The 14580-nt window shown below is 45.1% G+C and overlaps 1 protein-coding gene across 4 annotated transcripts in view; it reads right to left on the reverse strand.

The window, feature by feature from the left end:
• The window catches only part of PNPLA7 (patatin like phospholipase domain containing 7), a 408012-nt gene that overhangs the window by 43382 nt on the left and 350050 nt on the right, over positions 1 to 14580 (reverse strand). For all 4 annotated transcript variants that reach the window (XM_054007693.1, XM_054007690.1, XM_054007692.1 and 1 more), the window contains exons 28-29: positions 8249 to 8365; positions 5249 to 5318 (exon numbers count right to left, since the gene is read on the reverse strand). In XM_054007693.1, coding sequence (XP_053863668.1) covers positions 5249 to 5318; positions 8249 to 8365 — 187 coding nt within the window. The remainder of the gene's footprint in view (positions 1 to 5248; positions 5319 to 8248; positions 8366 to 14580) is intronic.

The raw sequence follows: 14580 nt of genomic DNA on the forward strand, positions 1-14580 counted from the left end.
TGTAGCCTGGTATTGATGCAGAACATATAGGGAGGGACTCTTTCCTTTTTTAACCATGACCAAAAAAATGCTCTTTCACTGCCTTGGCAAGCACTTCCACCTCAGATGGACCGAGCCTCCCCGCCAGGACTCTGGTGGATAGGACTGTCCAACAGTAGGGGGTGATGAATGTGGAAATTCTGATAATATATTTTTTATTCCTCTGCATGCCTCAGTTTCCCCTGGGCTTTGCACTGTTATGCACTGAGTGTAAAGGGAAGGCAAAAGGTGGTTGACTCACACAGCAACCTGGTTGAAGACCAGAGACATTAACAAACTTAAAGTCTGTACATGTGACTGGAGGATGCAGATGAGACAATGGAAATCCCAATGGCTGGGACAGTCACACCTAGCAATAACAGCCAAGAGGAAGGAGATTCCCTTCCCCCCACACCTCTCTGCAGAGAAGTAGAGAAAAGGCCCCAAGCTAGAGAACAGAAGGCACTGGCCACATTATCATATAGTTTTATATGCAGCGTCACCTTGTCTTCAGCCTGCCAAATGGGCACTCCACCACCATCTGTAACTGCACCTTCTCTTGCCAGGCCGTCTGATATCAGAGGATGGTTTCACGAGCAATGGCAGGAATGGGAAGGCGGGACCCCCAAAAATGACAGTGGGCACAGACATGCCATTGAGAATTATGTCATTAGGAGGGAATAAAGTCCCTGCTCCTCCCAGCAGGTAAAGGCCAGATCGTCTTAGCACCCTGACATCCTGGACATTTCCCCTTTCCCCGGTGGTGTCCAAGAATCTGCCTCTGTGACTGTCCAAGGCTTGTAGAACCTGGGAATAGAACCCTTAGCAGTTGATATATTCACTTGGTTCTTCTGGAGGGCAAACTATGGGCACACATCTGCCATCAGTGGCCCCAGTGCAATTGGGAAACCCCATTTTCAATTGGGAAAGCCAGCTACTATTTCAGGCACATTTCTTATGCCCACAACCTGTTAGGTAAACCACAGTGAGAATCGCCTCACAAACCTTCACTGAGACAAGCCCAACAGTGGACTTGCCAACACCAAACTGGTTAGCCATGACCTATAGCAGTCTGGGGTAGCCAGCTTCCAGGAGGCAGTTGCAACCCACTTCTGGACTGGTATGGCCCACCTCAATCAAGTGGTCTGACACTGAAGAATTGGAGCATGATCCTTGCACAGCTCCATGAAGGTCTGCTTTGTCATTCGGAAGTTCTGGAGCCACTGCTGGTCATCCCAGGTCTGCATGACTATGTGTCCCCATCACATTGTGCCAGTTCTTTTGCACCGGAAGCACCAATCTACATATGTTGAATCCTCAATAATTGCAGCATTCATCAGGTCTGTCCAGTCTGCTGTGAATGACCCTCTAAGTCCAGCCGCCTTCTGCATTTCAGAAAATGCTCTCCAAATGCCATCCAGTGCTGCCGAATGACTGCCCTGCTGGATAAATGATTCACCTCCAAGCTGGAGCAGCTCATCCACTGGATCCATGCCTTACGTGTGAGTAATGTGCAGAGCCGGAAATGTCTCAGCTAAACATGGCAGGCTACAACCACTTCTGCATGGGGAGCCAGGAAGAGCAGACAAGTTCTCCCACAATACACCACAAACCAATTCCTAGAGCAGTTCCAGTTGGTAAGATACTAAGAATGCTAAGATACACCCCCAGAATCCTAGCACTAAACACGTGTAACTGCAACGCCAACATGGACGTGGGTACGGGGCATGTGCGACTTGCTGTGTGGAAGCTTAGCTAACTTGTGCCTGCCTGTGGGTGAACCAGAATGTGGGCACACACTGCACTGTAGACATACCCTCAAATCTTCCCTGAATGGTGCCAATTATTTCTGTTAATAGTTCTGAAATGAAGGCAATTATGACTGGTTAGAACCAGAGAGATTTAATCAGGCAGGAATTGATTGGATCTGCTTCCTACAAAATGTACTGCTTTAAAGCTTCTAGTTAGTTATTTTCTCCTCCTTATAATTTCTTCCCTATTCAGGTTTGCTGCAAATTGCATTTTCAAATAAGCCAAGTACAAATGTCACTCTCACACCAAGGGGTAAAGTTTCATTATATTAATGTTAAATTGGAGTTGCAATCTTCCCTCCACAAGCTCAGCGCTCAATAGTTAGCCCTTAGCACATCAGACTTCAAATCTTGCTGGTCAAACTGAGTCTAGAGAATTTTGCATCTAGGATTTTTCATTAATGGTTCTTCTGAGCTGGGTATGGATTTGTAACAGTGTTTCTTTTGTCTATCAGAGGTCAATGCTGGTAGGACATTTGCTCTTCACTACTTCTGGTTATAGGTTTACTTGGGATCTCTAGATGGGGAAAAGATTAGCTTTTGGGATCTCGTCAATAGAATACTGAAGACTGACTAATGCTTGAGATGGATGTGTTTGGGGGGGTTTATTTTAAAATTTATTCCTGGAAAAAGGAATCTGTGTTCTCAAATGCCATGCAGGATGTAGCTGAATTAACAAAACAGACACACTGGTGGGGGAGGAGGAAAGCAGAAAGATGTGCCGGCAGGAGCCAGCACTGATAAGTGGCTGCCTGTTGATTTTACAAGGTGTCTTCTTAACTGGTATTTCAGAGATAGGCTGCTCTATAATATTAAAGGCCTCTCCACAAACTACTCCACCAAGATAAGGCCGCTGGTGCTGAACAAAATTTGACCATAAGATTATTAATGTCAAGTTGTAACTCATTACATCTCAATGAATAGGAAGCAATTCCTAAGAGAGATTTTTGGCACTTGAAGAGCCCATTTATGATCAGGGCCGGCTCTAGGTTTTTTGCCGCCCCAAGCAAAAAAAATTTTGGCTGTCCCCCGTCCCAGCCCTGGGCTCCTCGCCGTACCCCACTGCTGTCCCAGCCCTGGGCTCTCCCCCCCCCCATCCACACCCCCTGCTGCCCCAGCTATGGGCTCCCTCATTCCTCCCCACCATTGCCCCCAACACACACCTCCTGCCACCCCAGCCCTGGGCTCTCTCCCCCCCCCACTTGCACCCTCCTTCCGCCGCAGCCCTGGGTCACTGGTAACTCGCTCCTGTGGCAGGTCATTCAGCAGAAATTTTAGATGTGCACAGAACACAGACAGGATTAGTTCCCATATGGTTACAGAACTGCAGTAAAGTGGAACAATTTTCAGCTTGTGTGATTGGAGGATATCTGGATGCATATTATAAGACTGTCCTACATAAATGAGGAAAAGTTGAGGTGCCTTTATTATTCTTTTGTTCCACTCTTTCTTTCTATGGGGAATTTGCCAATGCAGTATCACTGTCTTCCTTTTAAACAAACAAACAAAAAAGGCAATGGTTGTTGAAAATAGCAATTCCAGTCCTAATAACCACTGGGAAGCATTTCTTGCTCAATTTTATCCTACTTTTTCTATAGCAAGTTACAGTGGATCAGTATATTTGATTTGGGAGAAATGAAGTAACAGCTGCCCAAACTGAGCTTGAGCACTCCTGAATTTTGAGGTATTCAAATCTGGAAGGCAGGTGCGGGGAGGGGGCTGTGGTTCTGCAGGGGAGCACGGCAGCATGTATGGAGCAGTGTGTCTGGTGCTGCGCAGAGCCAGACACGCTGGTCTGAGTGGCACGGTAAGGGGGCTGGGGGGTTGGATGGGGCAGAGGTTCAGGGAGGCAGTCAGGGCAGGGAGAAGGGGGGTTAGATGGGTCAGGGGTTGGGGGGGCAGTCAGGGGACAGGCAGCGGTTGGATAGGCATGAGAGTCCCATGGGTTTGTCAGGGGACAGGTAAGGGGTGGGGTCCTAGGGCGGAAGTTGCGGGGGTCTCAGGAGGGGGCAGTTGGGGACAAGGAGAAGGGAGGCTTAGATGGGGGTGGGGTCCCAAGGGGCAGTTAGGGGCAGGGGTCCCAGGAGGGGGCAATCAGGGACAAGGAGCAGCGGCGCTTAGATAGGGGGTGGGGTCCTGGGGAGCAGTTAGGGGCAGGGGTCCCGGGAGGGGGCTACCCTCCCTCCCTGTGGAGTGTCCTATTTTTTGAATGTTAAAATATGTTATCCCTACGCACAGTGCAGCTCTCCATTCACAGCAGGCTGCAGCATGAGGTCTCAGCTACCTCACTCCCTCCCCCTCTTTCCTGTTGGTAGTGGCCAAGGGAATGCTGGGAAATGTAGTTCTTTCCCTGCTCCAGGGCTGGCTCTATAGGCAGGGAGCTAACCAAGGAACTACAGCTCCCAGGCTGCATCCGTGCCGCTACTGCAAATGGGCTGCCTCAAGCAAGTGCTTGCTTTGCTGGTGCCTAGAGCCGCCCCTGTTTATGATCCCCTAGAAGAGGAGACTGCAAGGGAATGATGAATGAGAGAACTAAAAGGGAAAGCTCACAGCTTTCTCTTATCCCTTTGCTATTGTACGTGTTTAGAAGGAAGACATGGGAATCAGACGGGTATGTTTTACTGAGAAGAACAGAAGTGATCAAAGCCACATGGCGCAATGGCTGGTAAAGTGCAAAACTTGTCACTATTTTCTTTCAAAGAGAAAATCACCTGTTCAGTATAGAAAATGAGCACTGTGCTCTGAGTAGTGGCTAAATTTTAATCTATTGTCTTGGAACACTCCAGCTTGGTGTAGCATACTTGCAAGTTTGTCACTTCCCTACTGAGAGGCAAGTTCTCCAACAGCCCAGTTTAAAAGAAGCAGGGAGAACTCAGCCATATTTTTAAATGGTTTTGGGAAAAACCACAGAAAAGGACAATAACCTGGAGCCAAACAGAGGTGAAACTAATATTGCATCAGCAAAAATGGTCAACAAAGCAATGGGCTCATTTACACTGCTTTGGCAATGTAAGACAGCCTAGTGCCAGAGCAATAAAGGGGCCTGATTGTAAATAAGCATCTGACCCCATGTCTCTTCCTGGGGAGAACAGCTACATTCACGAGGGCTTTTATTTAAATGCATGATTTTTACAATTAATTTTGATTTATGGGGGAGTTTTTGTATTCCATGCATGTTTTTATGAACACACTGGTGTCCATGAAGTGAATCATCTCGCCTGTTTCAATTCCTCCAGGTGCTATAGCTTCTTGTTACCTGTGTGCAACTGTGGATCCTGGTGTTCAGCAGGTAGCACTGAGAAGGAGGAAGGAAAAGTAAAGGGATGGAAAGGAATGAAACTATACAGAAAGCCTGGCATTCAAACATCACTGCAAGCTCAGAGACACACCCTTTCCTGCAGAAGACTGGACACACTTACCATCTGTGTGGACCCTCATGGCTGACGCAGTAATGTCAGTCGTGATAGTGAAATAAGGAATCCACAGATCCTGCAATATAGGAAGTGTCAGTTTTACAGTCATCAGTAACCCTGGATGTAAGCTGACAAGCAATTTTAACACAGGGACATACTCGCATAAATGCCTGCACACAGAGATGAAAATGCCAGCCCTGTGTGGGTGGCTAAAAATCTAGCTCTAAAGCAAACACTTAATGTATAACCAACTGGGATGAAAAGCCATGTTCTCTTTTCCTAATACTAGTGAAATAGTATTTCCAGGAAAATAAGAAGGCGTTTGAGATTCTTAATATACAATATAGGATATAGCAGATCCAGAACCTATGTTTGTAAAAGCCGTACTTACTCCTTTTGGAGTTATGTTAATCTCCAGCATTAGCACTCTTGACAGCAAAACCCATCTTACAGAATTACAGAGGAGAAAATATGAATGCCAAGTAGAAGTGAGTTTTTAAAGGGCAAACAAAATTATATTGGAAACTTTGGGGATGCTTTGAAATAATCCTGTAAGACAAGGGTTTGCCCAGTGGGAGTCCTCCTTAGTGCAAGTCTCACTGTTACTTTTAGGAGACATACCTACAGATACTCATTTTTCAGTCTCAATGTCTTTACTGGCATGAGTCATGAACAAGTGCTGGCAAAGTTAATTTGTGTCTGTCTGTAGGACAGGTATAACAGTGATAAAGGGGTAGATGGGGTCTATAGCTTTCCATTTTGCATCTGTGTCTATTTCTGAGGTGGTGACAGCTGATGTATATGGTATAACTTGCTGGGGACGGGGGAAGGGGGAGTTTTCTTCCTCACTTTTTGGTGGAAGTCTTACCACCTCCGACATCGAGACTTTTTCAAAAAGAAGAACAGGAGTACTTGTGGCACCTTAGAGACTAACAAATTTATTAGAGCATAAGCTTTCGTGGACTACAGCCCACTTCTTCGGATGCATATAGAATGGAACATATATTGAGGAGATATATATACACACATACAGAGAGCATAAACAGGTGGGAGTTGTCTTACCAACTCTGAGAGGCCAATTAATTAAGAGAAAAAAAACTTTTGAAGTGATAATCAAGCTAGCCCAGTACAGACAGTTAAGAAGTGTGAGAATACTTACAAGGGGAGATAGATTCAATGTTTGTAATGGCTCAGCCATTCCCAGTCCTTATTCACCTTTCTTTGCTAGATCTAAGAGCCTGTTAGCAAATTTTTGTTTCCCACGTAGGTACATATAGACTGTGATCAAGTCACCCTTAACCTCTTCATTAAGCTAAGCAGATTGAACTCCTTAAATCTATCACTATAGGGCAGGTTTTCCAGTCCTTTAATCATTCTTGTGACTCTTCTCTGAACCCTCTCCAATATATCAACATCCTTCTTGAATTGTGGACACAGTACTCCAGTAGTGGCTGCACCAGTGCCAAAAAACAGAGGTTCTATGACCTCCCTACTCCTATTCGAGATTCCCATTTATACATCTAAGGATTGTATTAGCCCTTTGGCCAAGGCGTTGCACTGGGAGCTCATGTTCAGAGAAGCATCTCTGACAAACACGCAGATATATGGATTACAGTAGAGCAAAATGGGATACGACCCCAGAACGAGACAAATGCTCCCCTGATTGGGGTAGCTGGGAGGAGAGTTTTTAATCATGTGCTTTATGACGGTGACAGTGGAGGATGAGGTGACATTTCACATGTCAGTAGTTTCACAGGCATCCTACACAGTGCCTAAAAATGACAAAAAAGGTCCTGACCTACAATACAAAGAGCAGAAATGGGTTTATTTAACATTCAATGTGGTCATTCTTAAAAAGTCAATGCACATTTTAAAATGTTCACTGCACTTTTTTAAGCCCTTTCTGTGGAATGCATCTCAAATAGTTATGCAAACTCTTCTTCCAGAAGAGAGACTAGTTTAAAAGAATTACCAACTGGACTAGAAAGACAATAGTGAAAAACCATTTAGGTTTGTGATCAGATGTACTCCCCACACCGAACCTGAGAGAGCTGAATTAGGCTAGGCAGGCCCAATCAGCCAATTAAGCAGCAAATGAGGTGGAATTAGGCTGGAGAGCCTTGATTAGAAAGGAGGACACCTGTGAGGGATCAGCCAGGGGCTTCTATAAAGCCAGGAAGCTGGCAAAAGTGTAAGGGGGCAGCAGGGAGGAAGTCTGTAGCCTCTCTCCTTGGAGCGGGGAAGGAACCCCTGAGACCTAGTAGGCCTTAGACAGATCTGATTAGGCGGCCTGGAGAAACACAGTAGGAAGTAGTCCAGGGGCTATAGCAGTAAGGTGGGTGCCCTGCAGACCTCAACCACTTGTTACAAGGCCCTGGACTGTAACCCAGAGTAGAGGGCAGTCCTGAGTTCTCCTACCAACCACTGCAGAGTAGGACTGCTTGGGGCAGCGAACTAGAAGACTGCTTGGGTCATTGCAGGAGTGACAGGGTCAAGGCTGTGGGCATGAGGAGGACTGCCTGACGCACATGAGCAGAAAGACTTTGAAGGACTCCCCACTGGGAGGGGACTTACAGTGTGACCTGGCTGGAGGGCTGAGTCACAAAGCAGCTGTGCTGCGAAGCTGTGAATGGGAGGAGAGCTGCAGACAGTGGAAGAGAAGGAAGGGGGCGTTGAACTGGGCAGAGCTAATCCCCAGAACACCAAAAGGAGGCACAACCCAGCAGTGAGTGACATGGCCCTGACTCAGGCTCTCAGCCAAACAGGTTTAATTGGCAATCCAAACAGAAGTGATTAAACACATGGTTGGTCCAAATTCCATTAAAATGGCATTAAAGGTAAATCCTCCCCCCCCAGGCTGGTGCAATGGTAAGTTAACAGTTACAGTAGGCTGTACATCAGGCCAGAATACCTAAACTATTACGAGCATAGAAAAAACAAACCTTTCTATTACAGTTCAACAGGAGGAGAACATTTATTACACATTATAGCAAACAAGCAAGTTACCTCAATCTGTTTGTCTTTGAAGATGTTGCTGATGCCACTGTTAAATGAGGCTCCAGAGAACATGGAGGTTATTGGATATGTCAAGTCTAGCACAGTCTTAAACACTGAATTCATATCCTAAAAGGAGGAAGAAAACATTTCAAAGGTGAGCTATATGGTGGAAACCCACTGAAATCCTATTCATCTGCATTTGGAGTGAGGTTCTGTTCCAATTTTTAAAGCAAAGATGAGTGAGCTACTCTGGTGAACACAGTCATCAAAAGAACCAAAAACATAACAGCAAGGAACAATATCTGCTTTGTTGGGTGTCACAGATTAAAATAACTTTAAACTCTGTATTTAGCTTCTATTACGGATGCAGAAAAATATGCATCTGCATTACTTAGCTTATGCAAAAGTCCACCCTAAAGTAGCAAAATCTCTACAGCAGAAAAACATGGTCACTGCCATTAGGTAGGCATTTCCCACGCAATCTATTTCTGGAGACTGTGGAGTGTGGAAAGATTAGAGGACCTCAGCCCTTCCCATCTTTATCTGTTTAAGCTTGACACTAAAATGAGTAAGTTTGACTATATTGTATATGTCCTGTTTTTACATAGAAATGACAATATAAAGCTAGATTATCATGGCTGAGATGCAAGGGGATATGGTGTATGTGGCTAGAACAGGGGGCTGGGTGTGAGAATTTCTGGCTGTATTCTTGGCTCTACCACTTGCTCATTGGGTCGGTTTTGGGCAAATCTATAACCTCTTTGTGCCTCGGTGTAACACTTCTTAAATCCATATAATTCAACCTCCACGGGTGATGTCATGCCTAATTAATTCATATTTTAAAGAGCTTCCAGAGTCTCTCTCTATCTTCAGTGTAACAGGCCCAAACTAGAATTAAGCTGTCATGGAATTTCTTTTAGTTTCAGATTTGCTAAATCTTTGTGTTAAACAATGTTTCCTTCATTTAATTTACTAGTTTATTAATTTAATTTGAAAATCAGGAAGCATCCTATCCATTAGCATAGCTGCGTTATCTGGGTTTGAGTGAAATACAGGACTAAAGAAGCTTAATGTCTGAGTATATTATATCAAATTAAATTAAAATTCAATGCAAGACATCTAAATATCCAAATGATATCATCCTAGTTACTGTGTCAATTTTAAATTCCACACCAAGAGAATAATCCACTATTTTTTTTCTAAATTAAATAGCATTTTATTAGACAAAAATCTTTTTTCACGTCCACATCTTTTCTATGACTTAATGAATGGGGCTTAGGCAGGCAGGAACTGGGGTGGATTAACACAGGCTAATGCACCAACAAGGCCTCTATGGCTGCAGTCCATTAAATGATTTGTAATCAACATCTAGTTGCCTCTTCACCTTAGCAAGGGTTTAAGAAAGTGCAGAACTAGCCCACATCATGATTTCCATTCTCCTCTATCCATATACTACCTGCTCTGAGACAGTGTGATTGTTAAAACAAAGTTCTATAAAAACAGGTCAGCTAAAAGAAGCTGAATAGGGAACTCCTAAAACAGCTGAAATGCCTTAGCACAAGATAACAGAACTGTCAGCTTCACATCATTGCACACTTCAGTCTTTGAGAGGGTGGAGAGAGTTTGCCAAACCTAATTATGAACATGATGGTCATAGCTCCAGAGTTAATAGTGAGGTAAGTTTTACACTTCAAGGAGGGATTCAACCTGTTATATGTGACAAATACAGTGAATCCTTCCAAAATTAAAGTACTTAAAAAAAATAAAGTATAAAATGATTTTTGGGAATATACAGAAAATCCATTAGTTTGAGTTATAAGTAAATTGTTAAATAGAACCTTCAAGAAATTTAGTGTCCAGTGTCCTGCCTGTTTTTGTCCCTACTGGTCTTAACAATGCAGACTTCCCATAGAGTAAATACTCACTGAAATCTTGTACATAAGGTACTGTGGAAGAAATATTTTAGAATTAATGGTAATTAATTCTACTTCCTAACAACATATTCTTATTCTTCATAACTGAAAGTTTCTCCTTTAGCTGAACTGCCCTCTTCCAAAGTAGCTGCCATCTCCTATTGCTCTTCATGGGGCTGAAGGTACAGGCTGCCCTTAGCAAAGATGGCTCACTGCCTGCCTTCAGCTGCTCCTCACAGTGCTCCTTTCTCTACTTTCCAAAAATAAAGAAGGCTGCTATTTTCCCTGAAAGTAGCTTGGCTTCACTCCCAAGGCAGTGTCTGTTTGTAAAGAGGATATCTTAACTGTGTACAGCCTGTGGCCTCAGTCTCAACTGATAGGATATGGCAGCCATTCTGAAAGATGGTAATTCTTCTTGAGTTCATCAGAGAGAAGATTTTATTGTTCACCCTCTGTTGAGGGATATTTTTGCACTTTTAAAAAACAACAAACATGATAATTAATCCTAAAACAGGTATTTTCAAAAACTATCTACCAGATCTACTCAATGAGCAGAGGAAAACTAGGGTTTGTGAACAGGGGAATGTATGGGGTGCAGAAGTGAGAGGAAACTGCGTGCAGGGTAACATGGAAGTCAGGAGATAGGGGCACCACCGAAGTGCACACACCAGCTACTTTGTTTGGCTCTGGAGATATAAAACTGGCATAAACTCATCTTAACTGACCACAACACTGGCAACCAGAGTGACTGGGTTAATCTAGCTGTATGAGCTAAAATTTTAAAAAAATGATTCAAAGTTAATATTACATATTTATATTCTCTTCAGGTTTCTTGTTTAATGTTCATGTATAATACTTCAATAATTTGAAAAAACCCATCAAGCAAAGAAATTCCCAGGGAAAGTATAAATTAAGATTGATTAATGGTTGAGCGTACATGTCAATATTTTAGCGTAAACTACATTGCATGGACGTTGTAATTATTCCAAAACCAACCACTATAAACCCAGGAAATAAGACTGAACTTCAAAGAAGTTCAAACAGCTCAAGGCCTGAAAATGCATGACTAGAGCATCCAAAACACCTTAACAACATTGTAGTGACATGAAGGGGGGGGAGAAGACTATATAATGTTTTTTTAAAATCAGTTTAAGTTACTCTGGGACTATAAACATTGAAATAGTTTCACTACAGGGGACAGTTAAGGTTGTTTGCGTTACTTTGGTGCATTTCCAGATCATAGGCATGTTTAGATTTTTTTTAAATTGAACCTTAGCTCTATATTTCCTGGGTTTATAATGCTTGTGTTGGCCCCTTACTGAAATTTAGTGGGGTGGGTTTTTTTTTGGTTGGCCCTCTCCCAATACCAAAAGAAAGGAGAAGAGCTAAAGAGAAATGAAGAGCTTGAGTTGGCAGTCCCCAGGGCCAATGGGGAGAGGCCAACGCTCCAGGTTAGCCTGATTGACAGGGTGGGCAAGCCAATGAGAGAGTCAGGAGCCTGAGTCCCCTCCTCTGTGTCAGGTGCAGCCAGGATAGGGCAGAGCTAAGGGGACAGCAGCAGCCCAAACTGAGTTGGAGGCAGAGCAGCAGCCAGCATCAGAGGGGCCAGAGAAGCAGCCCAGAAGGCAGAGTGGGGCTGGGGCCAGAGCTGGGCTGGAGGCAGGGCAACAGCACTGAGCCAGAAGAGGCAGAGCTAGGGAGCTGGGGAAGCACAGATCATCCGTGCCTATGGTGAGTCAGGGCTGAGCTACAGTGCGGAGCTGTGGGGCCAAAGGCTGGATGGCAGAAGCCAGACATGCCACAACTAACACTACTGTTGAGCGCAGTGAGGGGCTGGAGAGAGTGAAGTGGGACCCTGGATAGAGGGCCGAGTGGAAGGAGACGTTGCCACACAAGAGGGCCTTGAAAGCTTGCCGGGGCGGGGGGAGGAGAGGGAGGAGGGAAGCCAATGTGAAGCTGACAGGGGGAGGGGCCAGTACTGGGGAGAAGGGTCCCTGGCACCTAGCGCTTGAGGGCGTGTGGCTACCGCCAGAGCAGGCGTCTGATCCACAATATCACCGCAGTGCAGCCAAGTCCTGAGAGGGAGGCCTCAGACAGGTGAGGAACAGTCTGTGAACTTTCCATACATCCCTGAGATGGCTGTTTGTGGTGTTCCCTGTGTCCATAAGGGAGGATTCCTTATTTCCTTTACCCTTTTCCATTTTATACTTATTTTTCTTACAGATTCTGTTTCATAAATTATATTTGGTTTGAACTTAATGTAGTGCTCACTAGGCCAGGGAAGTAGGAGAGAGCACCCCAGAGTGGGGACACCCTAACCCCTGTCCTAAGTGACCACGACAAGATTGGCGGTTCAGCCTCCCAGGAATCTTGGGCCTAGCCTTGTCAGGGTTCCGAGGATTCTGCCGCACAGGAGAGCGGAAGGGGAGCCCTCAAAGTCAGGCAGGGCTCTGGGTAAAGGTAGTGGGAGAGAGGACACAGATCCTTTCACTAGCCAATTCCACTGGGATATTGCAGGAGCCAGGAAAGCTCCCCACTTACACTTGGTTTGGGGATAGTTACAACATCTACATAAGGCATTTTACCCTGACAGACAAGACCTCTCCACCCTAACTCCATAATACTGTAGTTCCTGTGACTATTAAATAGCAGTGTTTTCATGTTTGCTTTTTAAAGGCTTCCACAAAAAACATGTTCAATACTTAAATGTTCCCTTCTAGTGTGGGGACCCAAATGCACCAGCACTTGAATCAAAGCAAGCTGACTTGAAATGCACTATAAAGGAGAAACTGATCAGCCTGCTTTCCTTGTCCAAATGGAGTAGAAACCCTGAGAAAATGCAGTGACTAAAACCCCCACCATTGCTTACAAAGATTTTTTTAATGCAATTTAAAATTAATGAGCTGTGCTGATGGCAGCAAATCGCACCAGAGAGTTCATGAGCAGGCTGCTCATGTCCACAGACAGGAGGCTACAGCACACATGAAATGTGTGTGCCCTGCTGCTGCTATTTTAAACTGCAGAATGATTTGTTTACAGACAGCCTGTTACTGATCAGGGACTTTTTAAAAACTCTGTAGTTCACCTTAAACATTCCTTGGCATGTGCTATGTCCATGTTAGATTTGAAGCTAACATAAGAGCACTCACTCATGTCTGACTACCAACTTCTGCTACCTCTCAGCTGTATATGCTATCACTCTGGAAAAGTCTGTTAACGTGTATGGGGATGGAGCGGAAATCCTCCAGGGACATCTCCAGAAAGCTCTCCTGGATATACTGCCAAAGCCTTTGCAAAAGGTTTCTGGGGAGGGCTGCCTTATTCCGTCTGCCATGGTAGGACACTTTACCACACCAGGCCAATAGCACGTAGTCTGGAATCATTGCATAACAAAGCATGGCAGCATACGGTCCTGGTGTTTGCTGGCATGCAGACAACATTCATTCCTTATCTCTCTTTGTTATCCTCAGGAGAGTGATATCATTCATGGTCACCTGGTTGAAATAGGGTGATTTTATTAAGGGGACATTCAGAGGTGCCCGTTCCTGCTTGGCTGAACTGAAATGTTCCCCGCTGTTAGCCATGCGGTGGGGGGAGGGTGAAGTGATCATCCCAGAGAAGTGTGTGTGTGTGTGTGGGGGGGGGGGGGGGGGGGTTAGTTGGGTTTGTGCTGCACATTAACCCGGAAACCGCAGCCCCTCCTTTTAAATTGGCAACCCATTTTAAATAGCCAACCCAACGGCCGCTTGGTATGGGAAATGAGGGCGCTGCTGTTTGAAACCATTCCCACATGTTATGAAGGTTAAAGAAGCCAAAAGACTGTGGCTTACCATGGCTGCCTGCAAACCGAATTCTGTTGCCTGGAACTGCGTGCGTGATCTCTCACACCAAACCAGCAGGCCCTCAATATAAGAGGAACGAAAGCACATGTGCTGTGTAATGTGAACAGCAAGGTTTAATGTGAAAGAGTATACCCATCGTTCTCTAAAATGGGTCTTTTTAACTACCACCTCTCCCTTTTCCTCCACCAGCTGCAAATGTTTCTCCTTCGCAGAGGCTAGTGAAGATTAGAAGGCAAAAAAAGCGCACTCGGGATGACATGTTCTCGGAGCTCCAGATGTCCTCCCACGCTGACAGAGCACAGCAGAATGCATGGAGGCAGACAATGTCAGAATGCAGAAAAGCACAATATGAATACAAGAAGAGGTGGTGGGCTGAATCGCAGGCTGAAGAGAGTAAGTGGCGGGCTGAAAAGGATAGGTGACGTCAGATTGCTGACAGAAGGCAAGAGTCGATGCTCCGACTGCTGGAGCATCAAACTGATATGCTCCAGCATATGGTTGAGCTGCAGGAAAGGCAGCAGGAGCACAGACCGCCGCTACAGCCCCTGTGTAACCAAGAGACCTCCTCCCCAAGTTCCATAGCCTC

Source organism: Malaclemys terrapin, chromosome 17 (genome assembly GCF_027887155.1).
Source record: "Malaclemys terrapin pileata isolate rMalTer1 chromosome 17, rMalTer1.hap1, whole genome shotgun sequence".
Lineage (NCBI taxonomy): Eukaryota > Metazoa > Chordata > Testudines > Emydidae > Malaclemys > Malaclemys terrapin.